Raw genomic sequence first — 21,219 nt, 5'->3', positions numbered from 1 at the left:
CGGCTGGAGTCAGCTGCACGGCAGGCAGCCCTACTGCCCCATGGAGGGGCATCTTCCCCCTGTTGGTTTTGTGCATCTCAAAGTCGGAAGGGGTTCCTGCTCTTCTTTTCTAATGGGCACAGTTGTCCGTATTCGGAGGCCATAGTGACAGCGTCCTGGCCACAGCAATCGTGAGGTGGTGGTGCCGTGCTCTAACCAATGCCCCAGGTGCTGACGTGTCCTGTACTTGCTGAATATGGATCGGAATTTTTGACCCTCGTCCAGTCCCTGCTGGTCTGTTCCAGGGTTGTTAGTGGGGTCCTGTTGAGGTTCCCACTGGCCGATCACAGCTGGTCAATCCTCTTTGATGTGTATTTTCCAAAGTATGGGGCCCCAAATGGCTTAGGTAGTACATGGTTGGGGCATCAGCCATATTGAATTGTATCCTGACAAAGCTATTCTTCTTTTTTTTTAATTTAGTTTACTTATTTATTTATTTATTTATTGGCCGCGCCATGCAGCATGCGGGATCTTAGTTCCCCGAGGGATCAAACCCGTGTCTCCTGCATTGGGCACGTGGAGTCCTAACCACCAGACCGCCAGGGAAGTCCCAAAACTATTCTTTTGTTGGTGTTGCTTCAGTTCTTGAGTTTACTGCAGAGAAAGTCTCAGAGGGCGCTGGTGTATCCTTAATACTCTTTAACCCTTGCTGCTTGCTGATCCCCCATTTTAATAAAAGGGGCAGGTATGAGTCTCAGAGCCTTTGGTAAGCAACACCATCTACTTGGCTTTGAGTAGCTTTGATTTGCGTATGCTTCATTTTTTACAGATACATACTTTCTGCTTGTAACAAGTGTTGTTGGCTTTCTTTACAAAGAAGAGATATAAAGTGTCTCTTTAAAGTGAAGTTATTATTTGAAGAGATGATTTAATGAAAAGCATTGTCAAAAATAACATCCAGATTTAGCAAAATCCACAAAGCTGGAGGAATTTTGCCAAACACTGCTCCGTGCTCTCTTACTAATACTTTAATTTGCAGAACTTCCTGGAAGTCCCTGCTGCGTGTATAACACCCTTCTTGATTCCCAGCAAAGATACAGATGTTCTCTTACTTTTGTATTTATTTTGGTAATTTCTTTGGCAGTTTGGAAGATGAGCACTGAATATTAAATGTGGAGGTGTCCAGGCTCAAATCGCCATCTCTGCTTTGAGTCACCTATCTCTCTATTTTTAGAAGCTGCCTAGGAAGATTTGTGAATGGAGAAAAAAATTGTGATGAAAATTGTAAATTCTGGTTAGAAAGTCTCTGGGGGTGAGGAGTTTTGGGTTCTTTTTCCCCCTGCTGACTCCAGTGCCTTGGGAGTGTCCCTTTTCCTTCCTCACACTCATCTCAGTCTGACTAGATGGAAACATCTTTGTGGTCTAGAAACAAACTGAAACCATCTTGTTTATTATAGTAATATTAATATCAGTAACAATGATGATGATACCTTTTATTGAACACTTGCTAAATGCCAGGCACCAGGCTTATCATTTTACATGCAACATCATGTCTCAGCTTCACAGTCACCCTATGAAAAAGACTTTTATTCCTATTTATTGATGAGAAAAATCGAGGCTCAGAGGGCCTACCTAGCTTCAGTTATCCAAAGAGGCAAGGGAAGAGGTGAGATTTGGACCCAGGCATAGTTTGACTCCAGGGCTTGTGTACTTTCTCAGGAGCTTGACTACCGAGCACTTTGGGAAGGTTTCTGCGTAGAAAAATGGCATCAGTGAGACAAGTCCAGAGTCATCCAAGTGCTGGGATGGCCGGGTGGCAGCATGTTACAGTGAAAGGGGATAGAAATGCTGGGACAGCATGATAGGAATACGTTGACAGTGGGAGATCCTCAACATTCTTTCAGAATCAGAAAGCACATAATGGACCAAAAAAGTAGGTAGAAACATTGAATGATATAATCAAGGAAATTGTGTGTGTGTGTGTTTAGAGAGACAGAGAACCTTGCATCCTATAAACCCATTTTTTTCTGATGTGTTTCTGATGGTTATAAAAATATATAGTGTCCCTGGCTACACACACACTCTCACACACACACACACACACACACACACACACACACCCCAAAACATAAAACCCTCAACACATGTTTTTGGTTTTTTTTAACATCTTTATTGGAGTATAATTGCTTTACAATGGCGTGTTAGTTTCTGCTTTACAACAAAATGAATCAGTTATATATATACATATGTTCCCATATCTCTTCCCTCTTGCGTCTCCCTCCCTCCCACCCTCCCTATCCCACCCCTCCAGGCGGTCACAAAGCACCGAGCTGATCTCCCTGTGCTATGCAGCTGCTTCCCACTAGCTCTTTACCTTACGTTTGGTAGTCAACACATGTTTTTAAAGCAGAGCTTTCTATAGACTTCCCTCCCTTATCCTAATCAACAAAATGATATTAAGTAGAGTCATGGAATTTGTCTTTCCTTTGCTCCCTTTAGGTTTAAGTTACTGAGCCAGGAGGAAGGCGAGTACTTCAACGTACCTGTGCCACCGGAAGGCAGTGAGGGCAATGAGGAACTGCGGCAGAAATTTGAGGTGAGATGTCTTTCTTTCGGCATCAGTGGGAACCGGTTGAGCCTGCCTCTGTACTGTTTTTCTTGTTTATGGTGTGGTTTCTACCAAGGCCTTTCCTGACCCTGTGCCTTTGCTATCTGGTTCTGCTTTCTAGAAAACTCCTATTTATCCTTCAAGACCCCAGTTAAATGTCCCCTGCCTTGTAAAGTCATTCTGCCTGCCTGTCCTCATTCAGATTTAGACTTTTCCTTGAGAGTGTTCATTCACTACCCAGGTCATTTTGATGGTGGCTTGGACAGGGATGTTAGTAATGGTGAATGAAAGCAGTGGACAGGGTAGAGATATCTTGGAAGCTCAGACAAGCAGACTTGCTGAGGGATAGAATCTGGATTTGGATCTGTCGGCAGGATGGTGCTGTATTAACAAATGGAATTGATAGTGCTGGTGACTCCGTGAAATACCCATGGATGCATTTTTCGAAGATTAAGAGCCCTTGGCTCTGACCTTGGGCCATAGCGCTGGTCTGCTTCTACCCCAGATAAGCCCCTTCCCTTCTGTGGAGCCAAATAGACTCCATACATGAGACTAGCAGGTATGTAGGACACATCCCAGTTTTACAAAGAAAACGTTTTGGGGAAAATGGGTTTGAGTCCCTTCATTATATGTGTATTGAGTGATTTTAAAGTAGTTTCATAAGGGAAAACACGTTATTTTGTTCACAGAAACTTACTATACTGAGTCTGATGGGAAATCATCAATTCTAGATAAACAATGATGGCCTACTAACTCTGAAAAATGTATAAAATAGCTAAAATGAAGTAGGTTACTGTCATTGTTATTCATCAAGTAATCACACAAGCAAATAGAAGCAAAATATGACGAGGTGAGGTTCTGTGAAAGAGAGGCCCATGGTGCTTTGAGAAGATATAAGAGGGAAATGTAACCTTGTCTGAGAGGACAGGGAAGGAGTCATTGAGGAAACAATAGGGAAGTTAACCAAGTAGAGAGGGGAAAAGAGCATTCCATTCAGAAAGGCGAACAGGTGCAAAGGCCCTGTGGTGGGGAGTTATATAGCAACTCTGTGACACTGAAAGAAGGCCAGTGTGGGTAGAGAAGAGAGAGCAAAGGGTGAGTTCACAGTGTGGCTGGGAGGTGGGTGGGGTCAGAGTAGAAGGACTGCTGACTCTAGCAAGGGTTTTGGCATTTATTCCAAGAACCATCTTAGTGTCCCCTCAACGTGATAGGACTCATACTTGTGTACTGACCCTTGTCTTGAGCCTGTGCCCTCCGTAAAACCTGGTGACGGTTCTGACCCAGTGGGACTTCCCTTCATGGAAACAAGTGGAATAAACATGTTAGCCTTGGACTTAACAGTCATTCTCCAGTGTACTTGATCACTGAGGTTCATCCTTAGAGAGCAGCTCGCTCAAGCCCAAATGAGTTGATGAAAGGACTTTCCCTCCCAGGAGAGTCGAGACCTGGACAGTGATAACGTTTTAGGACAGGAGGGCAGGCCTTCCAGAGGACCCTTTTCTTCTCCTTCCCTCAACTTTCTGATGGAGTGGTGTCCGTTTGCTGCCGAGTTAAAAATGTCCTCTTGTGGGTGAAAAAAATGAGACCAGTGTTTTCTTGTATAAAATGAAGTCTCAGTTTTGCGAAATGATTTCTTCTGTCTTAGGGCAGCCAGGGTGACATTTCAGAACACCCAGGAAAACATTTCCTACATGAACAGAGCATCTGTCTGGGCCAGTTACTGGTTTGAAGGCAAGGACTGTTTTATCTGCGTGCAACAAAATGTGTCCTGTATTTCCTGCAAGAGCCTGCAAATGCTTGCTTATGCCTGAGTGGTAATTGCTCCACACCATAGTTTGTTGATTAAAAAAATGTTTCCAAGAGACCGAAAATTGTTCACAGACACATAGAGGAATTTCAGTTGACCTTGGACGTGAGAAATGTAATCCCTGTGCAACAACCAATTAGCCCCCAGAATGACTCAGAAATTACTTTCAAGCCTCTTATCTGGAGAAATTCTGAGTGACAGTAAAATCGAGCTGCAGAAATTGGGGTAATAGAATTTCACGGTAGGGTGAGCTTGGTGAAGTTACCACACATGGTATGCCTCAGAACATTGGAGCAGGCTCTGTCTGGGGACTTTTGTCTGGCTGTGGCCTTGCCAATGGGCCAGGGAAGGGAAGACTCCATTTTGCATGGTTCAGAATGGGTCTTCTGACAAGCTTAGAATTTTTTAATTTAATAAAGTGCTTACTGTGTGCCATTTATTGTTTTAAGTGCTTTAGAAATATTAAGTCACTTAATTCAGTCCTTACAACCACCATGACTGGTCAGTACCTTTATCATCCCCCTTTATCTTTTACAGATGAGGAAACTGAGGCCCAGAGAGGTTAAGCAACTTTCTAATATCCCTCAGCTGGTCATTGTCTAACTTCGAGTTTCCCCAGAAACAGACTATAAGGATTCAAGTGCAGGTGGTTTCTTTGGGAGGCGAGCCCAGGAAGCATCGGGAGCAGTGGGAAAGTGAGGCAGGGAAAGGAAGGGAGCTGGAAAAGTATGTCTGATCAGCAAGTTACCACTGTGGGCAGCTGGGGTTTAATCCTGCCGGGGATTAACCGGGCCGCAGCGTTTGCAGTCAAGGGGCAGGCAGCTGAAGTATTATCCACGAGCTCCCCTCCCATCACTGGCTGAAGGCTGCTTCCAGGGGTATTAACCTGCAACCAGGAAAGGAGCCTGCAGGCAGAGTCACGGGTGGAAGCGGCAAGCAGCCCCAGGTATAGGGAGGAGAGGGCCCAGGGGTCTCAGCTGGAAACCTGGAGCCACACGCGTGCCGCGTAGCCTATTCTGTTCAGGTGGTTCGAGAGCCAGCCTGCCTGGATTGGAATCCCAGCTCTGTCCCTTCTTTGCTGGGTGCTGAAGGCAGGTGACTTTATTTCTCTGAGCTTTTGATTCCCCACCTGTATGTATCGTGGCACTTCTGGCCTCCCACGGTTATGTGAAGAGTGAGTGAGATGGCATTTAAACCAGTGTCCGGCATGTCATATCATTCAGATGTCAGATGGTTATTATCCTTAGCAGCCCTCTCCCTGCCTCACCACCGCCCGGAATAAATAAAGCTCAGGACCTGCTCCTTCGGTCTTCGGAAGGGTTGCTTGGGGGCTGGGGAGCATCTACGTGGACCGCTAGCCTACAGAGGTGTCTCCCGCCACTGCTGGGTATGGGAGTGCCGTTGGAGCTCCTTGTAGGGGTGGAGGTTAGTTTAAGCCAAGAAAGGCATTCCTCATCTGAGATGGGGCCCTGGAGCCAGGCAGCCGGGACGCCTTCGCTCTCCCGTAGCGCAGTCTGGGAACAGGCAGGGCTCTTTGCTCAGAAGCGTGTCTCTTTGCTTTATCTTTGAGCACCAAGTCCTAGGGCTCTAAATTACAGACATGAAAAGGTAGCCATTAGTGTATTCCTGTTTCTGAAGCCGTATCCAACGCAGCAAGATAGAGCATCATTTAAATTTGGGCCTCAATTTAAAAATGTTTGTTCTTTGATGGAGGACCTGCTAGGCACGAGGCCGCTGGGAGACATGGGACGTTCGGAGGAACACAGGACAGGGTCCTTGTCCCCAATGTTTTTAGAACTGAGAAGGTAACAAGAAGGGGGAAAAGCTTAGCGTGAGACAGCAGGGTGTGGTGGTGATGATGGTCAACTGGGGACCCCATGTCCCGTCGAAACGCCCCATTCTTATGGATGGGGCCCAGTTTTGCCAGATCTGCTTCTTTAGAAGAAGCCGGGATTTGGGTTTTTGTAGGACATCTCCTGATTTTTAACAGATCTCAACTAATTTAAATATTAGTGCAAACCAGACCGATAAGGCTATTAGACTTCTGATCCAGCATCTAGAGGCTGAGATAACATTCTGTCTTAGTTCAGACTCTTATAACAAAAATACCATAGACTGGGTGGCTTAAACAACATTTATTTCTCACAGTTCTGGAGGCTGGAAAGTCTAGGATCAAGGTGCCGGCAGAATCGTTGTCTGGTGAGGGGCTGCTTCCTGCTTCATGGCCCTCTTTTTGTTTTGTTTTGTTTTGGCCACGCCCAGAGCATGTGGGATCTTAGTTCCCTGACCAGGGATAGACGCCCCCTGCAGTGAAGCTCGGAGTCCTAACCACTGGACCGCCAGGGAAGTCCCCATGGCCCTCTTCTTACTATGTCCTCACGTGGCAGAAGGGGCAAGGGGACTCCTCTGGGGTCTCTTCTATAAGGGCACTAATCCCACCCATGAGGACTCCACCCTCATGATCTAATCTCTTCCACAGGCCCCACCTCCTAATACCATCACGTTTGAGGGTTAGGATGTCAACATATGAACTTTCAGGAGACACAAACATTCTCGGTCTATAGCAGGTAACTGTGAGAAGAGTCACATAAGCAAATTGAGATGGAGCGTGGAATTCAGAGGAGAGAAGGTTGCTTGAAGGACTGAGGAATCAAGCTGATGGACACTTGCTGCTCCTTGAAGAACAGGGAAAAAATTTTCCTCTAAGCAGTCAGATGGAGAAATGGGGAAGTGTGTGCACCTCACCCATGCTCCACTGGCAGGGGTGCTGGGACCTGCAGGTGGATGGAAGCAAACCTCAGGGCTGGAACGGAGACTGGGGACCAGGGACAGTCAGGATGTGGATCTTCACAGGCTGGAGATTGGACTGTGTGTATCGGGTGGGTCCTGAGTTGGGACTCAGAGAAGGTGGGAGACAGCATAATAAAGCAGGGATGGTGGGAGGGAGGGAGCGATATGTTTAGATTGGGATAGCCTGGGAAAATCTCTGGGGGCTGGAGGGTGAGAATTTGGGATTATGGGAGGACATGGCCCTGAAAAAGCAATGCAACTTCTCTTTGAGGCTCTTTTCTTGTTTGCAATTTCCCTAATGATCTGGTTTTAACTACCCCCTCTAGGCTTTAACCCCCAAATCTGTCTCCAGTTTTTGGTGGTTTTTTTTTATGATTTTTTTGGGGGGCTGTGTCAGGTCTTTGTTGTTGCGTGCAGGCTTTCTCTAGTTACAGCGAGTGGGGGCTACTCTTTGTTGCGGTGTGCAGACTTCTCATTGTGGTTGCTTCTCTTCTTGCAGAGCATAGGCTCTAGGCATGCAGGCTTCAGTAGTTGCAGCACGCGGGTTCAGTAGTTGCGGTGCGCGGGCTCTAGGATGTGCGGACTTCAGTAGTTTGGCTTGCAGGCTCTAGAGCGCAGGCTCAGTAGTTGTGGTGCACAGGCTTAGGTGCTCCGCGGCATGTGGGATCTTCCCGGACCAGGGCTCAAACCCGTGTCTCCTGCATTGGCAGGCGGATTCTTAACCACTGTGCCACCAGGGAGGTCCCTGTCTCCAGTTCTTATGTCATTTCTTAACCCGAGAACCACATAATACAACTGTTTACTGGGTATTTATTTACACTTGATCGTCCCCGAGACACTTAAATCTTAACATATCTTTACTACAAGATAACTGGACCAAGAATGCTCACAGCAGCCTTGTTAGCAGCCAAAAAGTGGAGACAACACAAATGCCCGTAACAGAAGAATGAATAAATGTAAACAGTGAACGCTACTCAGCAGTACAAAGAACAAATCACTGATTCAAGCAACAGCATGAGTGAATTTCAAGGCCATTAGGATGAGTGAAAGAAGCTGGATGCTAAAAACTACATACCCTATAGAGGAAACTACATACATACCTATAGAGGAAAACTTGACACTCTCACAATACTTCCGATACCAAGTGTGTGGGTTTTCCACACCAAGAAGTTCTCCAGTTCTCTGTGGGCACCAACTAGGTGTTCTACAATTTAATTCAGTTTCGGCGCTAGTTACCTGGAGTTAGTGCAGACCCCATAGGTTAAGGACTCAGTCCTACAAGACATCCCCCACTTTAGACTCCAATCGCAAATATTCTGGCCTCCTATTCTCCCCTGCTTTCACAGCGTTTGCTGCCATTCTGAGTCATCATTCTGCTGCGCACAGCAGCAGGCCCCTACCCCGTTGCACTGAGGACAGACATGGGCCTCATCCATCCATTTATCCAACAAAATATTTAACTAGAAAGTGTGCTAGTTGTCAGAGCAATTGCGGAGAATGAGACATATTCTCTGCCCTGGCAGGTTTCCAGTCTGTTGGGGAAAACAAGTGAACAGACAGTTATCATGAGGTGTAAATGGGAAGTGAGGTGGATGAAGGGAGCAGATAGGCACAGCCCATCCAGACAGAGAGAATCAAGGAAGGCTTCCCCGAGGAAGTGAAAGCGTGGAGCGGGAGGTAACTAGGTTGGCGAAAGGGAGAGAATAGTCATCCACACAGGAGTAACAGTAGGTGCAAAGGCCCTGAAGTGGGAGGGAACTGGGACTCAAAGATGGGAAGGAGGATGAAGCTGTGTTTCAGGGAAGAAGGAGCCGAGAAAATGTTGAAGAGGTTGGAGAAGCAGGTAGAGCCTGATCATACTGGGCCATCTGGGCCAGTGAAATCACCGAAGTCTTTATCCTAAAAATCATGGGTCACTACCAAAGCATTTTAAGCAGGTGGTGACTGGGTTGAGTATGAAGAAGTGGAAGATCACTGTGACTACATGTAAAGCCCAGTGTGGAGGGAACCAAGGTGGGTTGTCCAGGTGAGAGATGATGACAGGTGGTATTGGTGGAGATGGAAAGAAGAAGGCATTCTAGAGACAGCTGGGAGGAAGCAGTGCCTGTTCCTGGTGGTGGATGAGACACGAGGGATGAAAGAGGAATGAGGTGCCAGGGCTGGCCTCCACGTTTTGGGTCTGCACTGTGGAGGCTGGGCCATGCTTTTCACCAAGCTGGGGGCATGAGCTGCGGGACCCACAGCTTGCGGCCTTTACGTGAGTTTGAGCACGTACAAGGGCATCCTCAAACTCTGATGATGTTTTCTGTGTGCTTCTCCCTCCAGAGGGCCAAGATCAATCAGGGGACCAAGGCTCCTGAAGAAAAGACGACTAACACCATATCCAAATTTGACAACAACGGGAACAGGGACCGGATGAAACTGACCGATTTTAACTTCCTGATGGTGCTTGGAAAAGGCAGCTTCGGCAAGGTACAGTATGGCTGGGTGGCAGCACCTGCTCCAGGAGGAACAGCTAACAAGGCAGGCACATTTGCTGTTCATATGGGGCTTACATTCCAGTGAGGGAGAGAGTGAAAAGTAAATAGAGCTACACTACAGTTGGTAATGAATACTGTGAGGGAAATGAATGGAGTGCTGTGTCACAGACAGATCAAGAAGGGACCCACTCAGATTGAGGAAGTGACGTAGAAACTGAGACCTAAAGGATGAGAATGAACCAGCCGTACATTCAAAGAGCTAGGAAGGAATGTTCGCAGCGGTGAGAACGGCAAGTGCAAAGGCCCTGAGGTAGGCAAGGGCTGGGCACATTCTAGGCACCATCAGAAGGTGCTGGGGCCAAAATGTCATCAGCAGGGGGAGGTTGCAGGACGTGAGGTTGCAGAGGTGGGAGGGGCCTGATCATGCAAAGCCTTAGAAGCTGTGATGAGAAGTTTGGATTTTATTCACAGCGCAGAGGGGAGCCACTGAAAGTCTTAAACAGAGAAGTGACATGATCAGATTTGGTTTGGGAAAAGATTACTCTTGCAGCTGAGAATGGAGATGGTTCTTTTCGAACAGCAGCACAGTTGAAGGATGACCTGGGACTCGTAGAGTGATTCTGGATGCTATTATAGGTACTAGGAGATGCAGTTTTACTGAAGTTGAGATTGTGTTATAAGTATTCCTGACGTGTTTAGTGTTGTGAGTCTTTTAATCCCTGTGTGTGCCACCAGTATGTCTCATATCAATCTCAGACCATGAACTGAGGTGTGCAAAAATATCAAATTTCTTCCCCATCTCTGTAGCTTAAGTCAAAAATCTGGGAGTTATCCTTGCCTCCTCTTTGCCCTCCCCTTACCCCAGCCGTGCATAATCCATTAGTTAGTCTGGATAGGTCCTCCTCCAAAGCATATCATGAATTTACCGAGTTCTCTCCATCTTCACTGATGCAGCCCTAATCTATGCCATACAATACCGTCTGGACCACTGCAGACATTCCTAACTGGTTTCCCTGCTTCCACTCTTGTGACCTATAATTAATACACTTCTATGCAGCAGCCATAGTTATTTTTAAAAACTTACATTAGGTCAAATCACTCCCATGCTTAAAACCCTCCAATGACTTCACAAGGAGAATAAATTCTATACTGTGTCCTTGGCTTACATGACCCTTTAAATTCTGATCAGTTTAAATTGTTCTCTGTTTGATACCCTCTTCTCCTGTCCTCCCCATCACCCATTGTGCTTGGGCCGCATGAGGTTCTTTGAGACATACAGAGCTCCCTCCTCTCTTCGAGCTTTTGTGATGCTGTTCGCTTTATTCTTTGCAGAGCTGGCTCTCTCTTGTAATTCCCATCTCTACTTAGATATCACCTCTTCTGAGAAGTCTTCCCTAACTACCACTGAAAGAGCCACTCATTCATTCTCCATTATATTGAACTCTCTCCTAGCACCCATCACCAGATGATACTTCTCTTGCTTGTTTGTTGGTTTGTCTCCTTGTTCTAAGATCTGAGCTCCACCAGAGCCAGGAGCTCTGTCATGTTCACCGCTGTACTTCCAGTGCCTGTGGATGAATTCATTCAGGGTCTAGACTGAGTGCGTGAATTTTCTCTATGGGCCACAAGGTCCATCCATCTGCTGTGATGGACTAAGGAATCTGAGGTTGTGGCCCAAAGTTTGAAGAGCCTCGGCAGGGAGTGAGAATAGAGAGTAGGAACACGGAATAAGATTACTGAGCAGCCTGGAGGTCCAAAAGGCTAGAGAACAAGCAGTAGTGATGGTGGAGGTCCGTGCCGCTGTGTCCTTTTTGCCAGCAGCTCTGAGCAGCCTGGGGGTGGAGATGGAGAAGTAGATGGTGGATTTGAGCTAAGGATGGTGATTAGCAGGATCGGTGCCCTAGAAGATCCCAGCGATAAGGGAGTCAAGGCTTCTGGGAAGAGGGATGCCCACGGCAGATCCAACAGAGCCTGTTCTAGCAGGTACTCAGCAAAAGTGTCCTGAATAAATGAATAAAAAGGACATCCAGACTGGAAGGAAGTCAAAGCAGCAAGAGGGTTATAACCTTGGGGAGGAAGAAGGAGTCTAGAGGCCTAGGGATGAGAAACAAGTGGGTGAGGCCAAGAGATTTAAAATGCTAGGAAGACTAAAGGCATTTAGATTTCAAAGATGGGGGGGTTTCCCTGATGACAAGGAAGAATGAAGCCTAAATGAAGAGGAGGTTCTAATAAGCTGAGGTTGTCGGGGAGTCTTAAAAAATTAAATTATATTTTTAATAAGCAGTGTTTTCACGTGGTTCATAATTAACATTATATTAAAAGGATAAACACTGAGAAGTCTTTTGCTCCCACTCAGGCTCACATCCTCCTGTGCCCCCTTGCTGCTCCTGCCCTCATATACAAGCTGTTTTGTTAATTTGCATCTTTCCGGTCTCTCTCTGCTAATTAACGAACAGAAATACACATATTTATTCTTGTCCTTGTTGCCTCAAAAGTTAGCAGACCACACACAGGTTCCTTCACTCAGCAGTACAGATTGGAGAGTTTTTGATTGAGGAATGGAAGTTCTGGAGGGTCTTACAGAAAGGATTGGGGTTGGGGGGTGGGTAGAGAAGTGGGAGAGTGGGTCTTGGGGAACAGCGAGGGAATGAGAGAGAATAGATCATATGTTTCCATGGAAACTGTTATACTAATTGAGAGTTCTGTTCCAGACTGGGGATGTGATATCAAATAAATCACAGAGGAAGACAACAGTATGTCATGAAAGCAAGCTAGAATAGCAAAAACCTCTACCGTCCTTTAAAACATAGAGTAATCCTTTGCAACTCTTGTTTTGCCAGTCGCGGTTTTAAATTAATGTGGTTTTCTATTTGAATGCCTACTTTTACCATTTTTCAGTCTTGTGGGATATATACATCAACCCCCTTAAATGGAAGAACACAGCAGCAGTAACTGCTCCCCCGCCAAAGATGAAAGACAGGGACCGTTGGGTAATCTGTTCACACCTCCCCTCCCGCAGGCCCACTGTATCAGATCTGGCCCAGAAAAACATGCTCTTAGAGACAGTAATAATTTGTGGAGCGACTAGGGAGAGACACAAGCATTTTGCTAAGACCTATGAAAATGAAACAGGGGGCAAAGCAAGTGTGAAGGCCACTGAGTTCCAAACGAGTAAACCCTGTTTCAAAAACTTTAAAAAGAAGAAAAATTCGGAGAGTTTGCTTTCCTGACCATGTGAAAGTGTTTCCCTGGGAGCGTTACCGCACCAGGGCAGGGCCTCTTGGCATGTCCGGCTTACTTGGAGATAGACGCCCTCTAGAACTTTTGTTGCAGAGCGTTTGCGCGTATTATTCATTTGTTATTTAATGTTTATTTTTATAGCTTTATCCTCTCTATTTTCTTCTGATTTCTTGAACCTTTGACTTCTGCTTTGCCAACCTTTACACTTTTCAAGAATTTTACCTCTGTGGTTGTCGAGTGATTTCTGCAGTTAAAATTGTGCTCCAGATATATAAATTGGGCAGATGTGCCCTGTTCAGACTGATTATACAAGTGGGGCTTATAAAATAAACACAGCAAGTCTCTGATAAGGTGTATACACAGCACAAGTACAGCTCTGTACCTTACAGACTTGATTCCCCTAATTCTAAAGTACCATAATAAACATCCGTTGGATATTTAATTAATGCTAGTATCACTTGCTTTCTGAGACTTCAGATGTGCTTGTGGTACTGATTTGTACGATCCAGATGTTTTTAGAAAATCATGCCGGGAAGTTTGAATGAGGGCTTTCTTATTATTTTCTTATACTCGTGGACTCCTGCCTGTGGAGGATACTGGCCTGCTGGGGGGGTTGGTGGTGTGGGGAGGGCAGGGACATGTGGTGGTGGACCTAGAGCTCACATAAAGAAGCTCAAATCCAGCAGCACAGAAGAGCTATCATAGGAAAAGATCAGTAATAGAAAAAAATGAAAATAGCCCAAATGTTTATCAGTAGTGTGAAAGTTAAACATATAATGGTGTCTCCATGATACCTTCAAAAGGATGAGGTCTTTGTGTCTCTCGTATCTCTGTCTGTCTGTCTATCTGTCATCATGGACAGATGTCCATGACACAGTATCAAGTAGAAATAGAAGCAAATCACAGAACATTATGATTGGTAATATAAAATACACTGTACACAGAATAATTCTATTTATGGAACGTACTCATAGCTCCTACTCTCTTTGAACTTCCCCCCAACACTTTATTAGGAAAAACTTTAAAAATACAGAAAAGTTAAAAGAATTATACAATGAACACCCATAATACCCAATACCTAGGTTCTGCAGCCAGCATTTGACTGTATATGCGTGATCACATGTCTCTCCATCTCTTTGTCAACCCATTTTTTAATGCGTTTCAAACCAAGATGCAGATATCGGTACACTTCTCCCCTGAGCTCTTCAGCATGCATATCATTTAACGAGAATTCAATATTTGTTTTTGATCATTTTAAGGTAATAAAATTTACATACAACAAAATGCACAAGGAAGTGTATCATTCTATGCATTTTGAAAAATGCATACTTAAAAACCCAGTGGGAGTATAAACGTTAATCAAAAAAAAAATCACACTAACAGATATAAAGTACAGCCGTGATGTTTGCCGTGTGCTGGGAGAGCCTGCGGGAGTGGGATCGGCCCTGGCCAAAGTCAGGGAAGGCTTCTGGGAGGAAGAGGCTCTTGAGCTTTATCTAAAGGATGAGCTAAGTTAACTGTGCAAAGAGGGGAGGGAGTAAGTGGAAATCTCAGAATGTCTCCTCTGGGACTTCCCTGACGGTCCACTGGTTAAGATTCTGTGCTAATGCAGGGGCCACGGTTTTGATGCCTGGTTGGGGAACTAAGATCCCACATGCAGCGTGGCAAAAAAAAAGAACATCTCTTCTTCCAGACCCCACACACCTAACCTCCTTTGTTAGTTAGGGTGGATCCAACTGCCATAACAAAAAGACCCCTACATCTATACTGGCGCCGACGCAATAGAAGTTTAATGTTCATTCATGTAACAGTCCAAGATGGGTGTTCCTGGCCTCACCCACGCTCTCCATATGGTGATTAAGTGACCCAGGTTCCTTCCATCTTACACAGCCCCATCAATCCCTACAGCCTTGTTTTTGTCTATACTCAGAGTGCGGGGGCGGGGAAAGAGTACAGAGGAGGCACAAGCTGCTTCATAAAAGCCTTGGTTTGGAAGTGGCACCCATCACTTCTGCCTACACGCTATTACAGAGAATTTAGTCACATGACTCAGTGCAAGGGACGCTGGGAGAACAATTTTGATGGAAAGATAGTGGTCTCAGCCATACGCCCTACTTCTCAGCTCTGGTTGGAATTCTTGGTGACATGAAAGACCTTCTGACTTTAACCTTTAGAACTCCCCATTTTCATGCCCCACAAACAAAAAACTTTAAGCTTCTCTTCTCGATGACATTTCCTTGTGTTCAAATCATGGAACGTGCCAGGTGTTAGTGCTGCTTTTCCTGAAGCATAGCATAAGCCAGGAATAAATCAAGTAGGAAGAAGTCAGCAGCTTATAAAATTAAAAGGAAAAGTGGCAAGTCTTTAGAAACTGAGTGCCCTGGTATTACATTTATCTCTTCAAAAAGTCCCATGCAGGTCTGCTGCTCTGTGTGCATTGAAGATGATCAGAAATAAAAAGCTGAGAGGTGAGAGACAAGACCATTAAGCCTCCCTTCTGGTGTTTGACTTTCCTAGAATAATGCCCAAGAGGCTGATGATATTAAGTGCCCGAGTGTCACTAAGGAGGCCATTTAGTGTTAGCCAGTGGCCCCTTTCCTATAGCACCCCAGAGACTCGGCATTTGTGTGCCACTCTCCAAGGTGCTGACACCAACTCCCTTGGCTCCAGATTCAGACCGTACAAAAGGGTCGAGTATAGCCTTGGCCAAGTTTCCCAACTATTACCTATTTATGCACTTGTTTTTATATTTTCTGTTTTTGTTTTTTAAGCACGTACATACCTCCTTTATACTATCTTAAATATTTTCTCTCTCTCTTTTTTTTTGGCCGCGTTGCGTGGCTTGTGGGATCTTAGTTCCCTGACCAGGGATTGAACCCCGGGCCCTCGGCAGTGAGAGCGCAGTCCTGAACTCTGGACTGCCAGGGAATTCCCCTTAAATATATATTTTAAATTGATTTAATTGACTGCCTTTTCTTCTTCTTAGCATTGCCCTAAGTGATAATGTATTCGAAATCACAGGCTTGATCTAGCAGTCATATATTTATTTTAATATATTCTTAGGAGAGTTTATTAAAAGGAAAATAATTTTGTCCTTGTATTGCCGATGGTAGAAGTACCACATTTTTTGAAAAACCGCGTTCAAGATCTTACACTCACATGACAATCTGGTGCTTCAATTACCACTGTATTCCTAGGAACATGAAGTCTTTTGCTACATTTTTTGTGTATATCTGGAAGCTACAGAACGTCTCTGATCTTCCCTCTCCCCTATATCCTTTCCTTTAGATGAGAAGCAAGCTCAGCATTTCCTGTCTCCCTAAAGATGTTTTCTGTGACCTTGACTCTCCCTTCGCTGTCCTGTACTCACTGACTATATCCAGAGAATCAAACTGCTCTTCTGAGATTTGCTGCCTACACTTCCTCCCCACTCACCTGTGCCTTACCCTTTTGCCTTGTGACTTCTACTCTCAGCTACTTCTGAATCGCCCGTCTCCCAGGTTATCAGTGATCTCGTAGCTCCTGACTCTCTAGATCTGAGCACAAGGCATGGTGGCTGCTTATGACAGCAGAGGGCAGACATGAGGGAGAGGAACTGAGACTAAGATTGGAACCCATACCGGGGAGGAGTATCACTTTTATAATAACTGCCCACTGACAGCACGATTAAGGATTTATTCATTCACCAAATATGTATTGAGCATTTACTATGTGCCAGGCACTGTTCTAGGTGCAGAGGAAATGGCTGTGAACAAAACAGACAAAAATACCTGCCCTCATGGAACATATATTCTTGTGGTGGCAGTAGTGATGAAGATGATGATGTCACCTAACATTTTGAGTCCTTACTATAGGCCAGGCTTCGTTGTAAGTGCTTTGTATGTTTCGGCTCATGTTTATGCTGTGATGTAGCTTCTTATATCCCCATTTTACAGATGAGGAAAGGAGATGCGGGAAGTTGAAATAAGTTGGTAAAGTCACAGAGCTCGTCAGGGACGTTTAACTGACCAGGTTTGGTTTAGATGCGTGTGATCTTAGGCTCTTGATTGCCTTGATACTTAAAACTTGCATTTCTAGTCTCAACAGGGGTCGCCTTGCCATGTCACAAACATATTCTAGAAGGTTAACCGTTTTCCCCTCTTATTTTCTCATTTCCCCCTCTCTGCTCTTTGCCTCTAAGTGTAAGCAGAGTTTGCTGCCTTGTTTTCATCCTGGGCCTTTGCCATTAGACAGATGCCACGTGCATGGTGATGGAAGCCTCCAAATTTTCTGTTCTCCCTCCTCACTCTGTGTTTGTCAATTACCTATGCATGTGCAAACACCCGTTGGCACTGTGAGCCATCAACAGGGATTCCTGGGAGGGCTCCTGAGAATGGGCTACTGTCTTCTAGAGCCTGCCCTTCTCACCTCCTCTACAGGCTTCAGCTCGTGGGGTCCTCCAAGTCGTGGAGGCACCTCTAGTGCGTGTGGTTCCTCAGCTGGTTCCCTTTCCACCATCGCCCTCCATTTCTTGTAACCCTCACCAGCTCTGTCTCCCATCCCCACCCTCTACAATTCCACTTGCCCACCTCCATTGCCTCCAACTTTTGAGCTCCTACGAAATGCCAGGGATCATGCTATGGCTTTATATGCATCACACATCCTATTATTTCTTACCACAGTCATGCAAGGTAGTTACTGATGTTAACCCTATTACACCTATTTGGAAATTGGAAGTCAGAGAGATTGAGTGACCTCCCCGAGACTACACAGCTGGGAATAGGCAGGACCAGGACTTGAAATCAGGTGTTGTGATTCCAGTTGCCTCTTTCCATCCCTAACAGCACTCTTCTCTACTTTTGGGTCCACTCATCTCCACCAAGCTGCTAGTCTTTTCGTTTTTGAGACAGTTTCAAAACTGCTACGGAGACTTTTGCGGGTTCTTCCTTACACCATGAAAAAAAGTTAAAACCTGTATCTTACGACTGCTTTGGCATCAGGACAAATGTATTAATATTGCATGTTAAAGCAGTTTCTTCAGCCTAAAAGTTCATTTTTTTTTTCTTGTGATTCTAAAAGAAAGTAAAACACTTTCATGAGCCCCTACAGAGATCGTGGTCCCCAGTGTGCTTGAAGTTGGCCCTGGTGGCTAACACTAGCTCCCCAACAGCACACAACCTCCAAGCTGTCTCCCCAAAAGCCACTGGGGTCCTTAATTAGTGTGTGCTTTGAGTTTGGGCACAAGAGGACAACCCAGACAGAGCTCCAAGCCCCGGACTCCAGTGTCTTCTGCTGCATCCAAGTACAGCACTGAATTAACCGCAGGAAGAAAGTGCCTGAGGAGATGAAAAGGCAGTTTCGTTTCTACCGGTAACAAAGGCCTTTTCTGAAGTCCCAGCGCTCCCGCTGTGGGAGTTTATTCCTAATTTTAATCTCATTAGTAGTGTGGCTTCACAGGCGCACATATACGTCCATACATTAGAGGTGGTTATATAATCCTACAGACAAAAGCTCTTCCCTTTACTTCAACCTGCTTTGCTATCTTCCTGCACCATATGGTGAGTCCTGTATCATGTGGTTCACAGAGAGCTCAAAGGCTTCGCTACCTGTTCCCTTAATCCTCTTCCAGAGAACCTGTTGACACTTGCTGTCTGATCTTGGACTCCTGCCTTCTCTTTGGTTCTGTCCCAATTACGGCACCTTCGTCCCTGCCCCTAGTCTTTCGTATGCAATTCTGACTGCTGTGGGGTTTTTTTGCCAACTCATTTTCCCCAGTCACGGTGAGGCCCTTCCACTCTCTGAATTCATCCAGGTCTCTCATCAATGAAGTGACTTACTGCTTCTCTGTAGCCCCTACCTACCTTCACCCCTCAGAGGATAGTAAATTACAGAACAAAAAAACGTAAGGGTCTGTTTTCCCAATAAAATGAATTATATCAAGGAAAGGGAAACATCTGGAATTCAAGTTTCCTTGTCAAGCCACAGGGAGTAAAGGGGGATTTATTGGACAGACATGGCATGTCCCTGTGTATCTCCCAACATCCAAAGGCAGGAAGTGCGGCTGGGACCAGAAAGTTCCAGGAACCCAGCATTCATTGTCTCCATCCTGGGGACCCCAATCTGTCACCTTGGCTTCCTGCTGACGTCTCTCACTGTGGATGTACATCAGTGTTACCTCCTTCAGCCTTATGTCACTTCTCAATTCTCAATGTCTTAATTCCCAAATCTAGAGTAGTCTAGAATTTAAAACCCCAGGAAAGGGACTGATGGACCAGTATGGCTCAGTGATCATGTGATCCAGTTAGCTGTGGCCAAAGGGACAGGTCCCTTTTCCAGCCATCTGTCAGGAAGGACAACAGGAACAGACTCTCTGAAAAGCAAATGTGATGTGGGCAGTTCCTCGAAGAGAAGGAAGAAAATATTGTCCGTCTGGCACACAGGCCATTGTTTCCTTTAAGTCTGTATATTCTTCAAAACGTTGTCTGGCTCTTTGGGAAAAATAATACAAAGTTAAATCTAGTCCTCTTACTGAAGGGCCAGATAGAGCCTATTAACAGGGAAGCTCTGTCTCGGGCAATAATTCACAGCCTCCGGTCCAATTATTGTGCTGTCATAGTTCACCCTCCACACATCCATCTCAACTGCATCTTTATGTGCTATTTCAGAAATTCTAGACCTGTTAAGATATTGAATCCCTGTTTACTAACAACATTACCCATAATCTTTTCTACAAAAAACGTGATAGCAGAGACCTATAGATTTTAATCATCCAACACCCATAGTAAATATTTTGAATGTACACCTACAGATGGTTAATATAATTAAACATGCCATAGTTTGTTTCAATCCTTCCCCGCCCCTCAGCTCTGTTTGTTATTATGTATTGACCTCATTGAAAATCACTGCAGAGATTGTATTTTGAGTGCTGAGAACCCGTCTAAGTGTTTTATATGCATTGCTTGTTTCATCTTCACAACGATCTTATGGGGTGGGTGCTGTCATTATCCCCATTTTACATGAGGGAATGGAGGCTCAGAGAGTTGAGAGACTTCCAGATTCATGCAGTGGTGGATGCAGGTCCAAACCCAGAGAGTCTGGCTCCCAAACACATGACCACTGTGCCACCCAGCCTCAATATGCTCCACTCCTGCCTTGGAGAAAACCCATTCTCCATTAGTCTGTGACACCAATCATAAAGGGAGGCTTGTGTGCACAGAGCAGATCAGATTATAGGGAAACAGGCTTCCTTTGTGCGCCTAATAGTTGAAATGAATGACAGACCCTTAAGGGTTTCATTGCGTTTTCTTTTGGTAAAATGCATCAGTTATTGGTTTGTTTTCCCAGGAACTGTTTAAAAAAGAGTCAAATTAAATCTGCTTTTATTTTAACCATCTAGTTTTGTCAGATATAACATGTGATTCAAAGAAAATTGACTAAGCAAACCTACAGGACACCAGCATTGATTTGAGCTCAAGAGAACACTTCAATAACTCGAATGGATACCTACCGATTCCACCATATCAATTCTATGATATCAATAATTAGAAGTGATACAACCCAGAGTTTTGAAATAATAGTTCTTTTGCATTTCTTATTACAACCCAATCAAACACTTCTTATTAAATCCAACTAAGCCTCTTCATTTAAAACTCAGAGCTCGGCGTTTCAAGTTTAAACCTTCTTATTCCCTCTCCTCCCTCTTGCCAGCAGTGACTGTGAGTCATTCCTTCCATGGGTGTAGTGACATTTGCTTAACAATAGCAAGTCCACAGGAGCCAGAGATGACTCGGCGGAAAGTACCTCCATTCTAAACTCCGTTTCACACTTCCACTGGCTTTCTCTGCTAGTGGGCAAAAATTCAACTTGATTAAATCTAATGTGTGACATGGCATCACTTTAAGAGGCTTAAATCTTAATGACACGTGCCACCCTGACCTCTAATCTGAAAACTCAGTTTATCTACCACCCAGTTCCATGCCTCCCCCATTATCAACATCCCCACTAGAGTGGTACATTCATTCCAGTCAATAAGCCTACACTGACACATCATGATCACCCAAAGTCTGCAATTCACATTAGGGTTCATTCTTGGTGGTGTACGTTCTGCGGGTTTGGACAGATGTATAATGCCATGCATCAACCATTATAGTATCATACAGAGTAGTTTCACTGCCCTAAAAATCCTCTGCACTCTGCCTATTCATCCCTCCCACCCCCTACCCCCTAGCAACCACTGATCTTTTTACTGTCTCCATGGTTTTGCCTTTTCCAGAATGTCATATAGTTGGAATCATACAGTACGTAACCATATAAAGAGATTTTATTTTAAATATGGA

At 45.1% G+C, this 21,219-nt stretch overlaps 1 protein-coding gene across 3 annotated transcripts in view; it reads left to right on the top strand.

Moving 5' to 3' along the window:
• The window catches only part of PRKCB (protein kinase C beta), a 310,170-nt gene that overhangs the window by 219,156 nt on the left and 69,795 nt on the right, over positions 1-21,219 (top strand). For all 3 annotated transcript variants that reach the window (XM_030871519.2, XM_030871518.2, XM_060285527.1), the window contains exons 8-9: positions 2,479-2,575; positions 9,510-9,656. In XM_030871519.2, coding sequence (XP_030727379.1) covers positions 2,479-2,575; positions 9,510-9,656 — 244 coding nt within the window. The remainder of the gene's footprint in view (positions 1-2,478; positions 2,576-9,509; positions 9,657-21,219) is intronic.

Source organism: Globicephala melas, chromosome 15 (genome assembly GCF_963455315.2).
Source record: "Globicephala melas chromosome 15, mGloMel1.2, whole genome shotgun sequence".
Classification (NCBI taxonomy): Eukaryota; Metazoa; Chordata; class Mammalia; order Artiodactyla; family Delphinidae; genus Globicephala; species Globicephala melas.
This window is presented reverse-complemented; position numbering and strand designations above follow the sequence as displayed.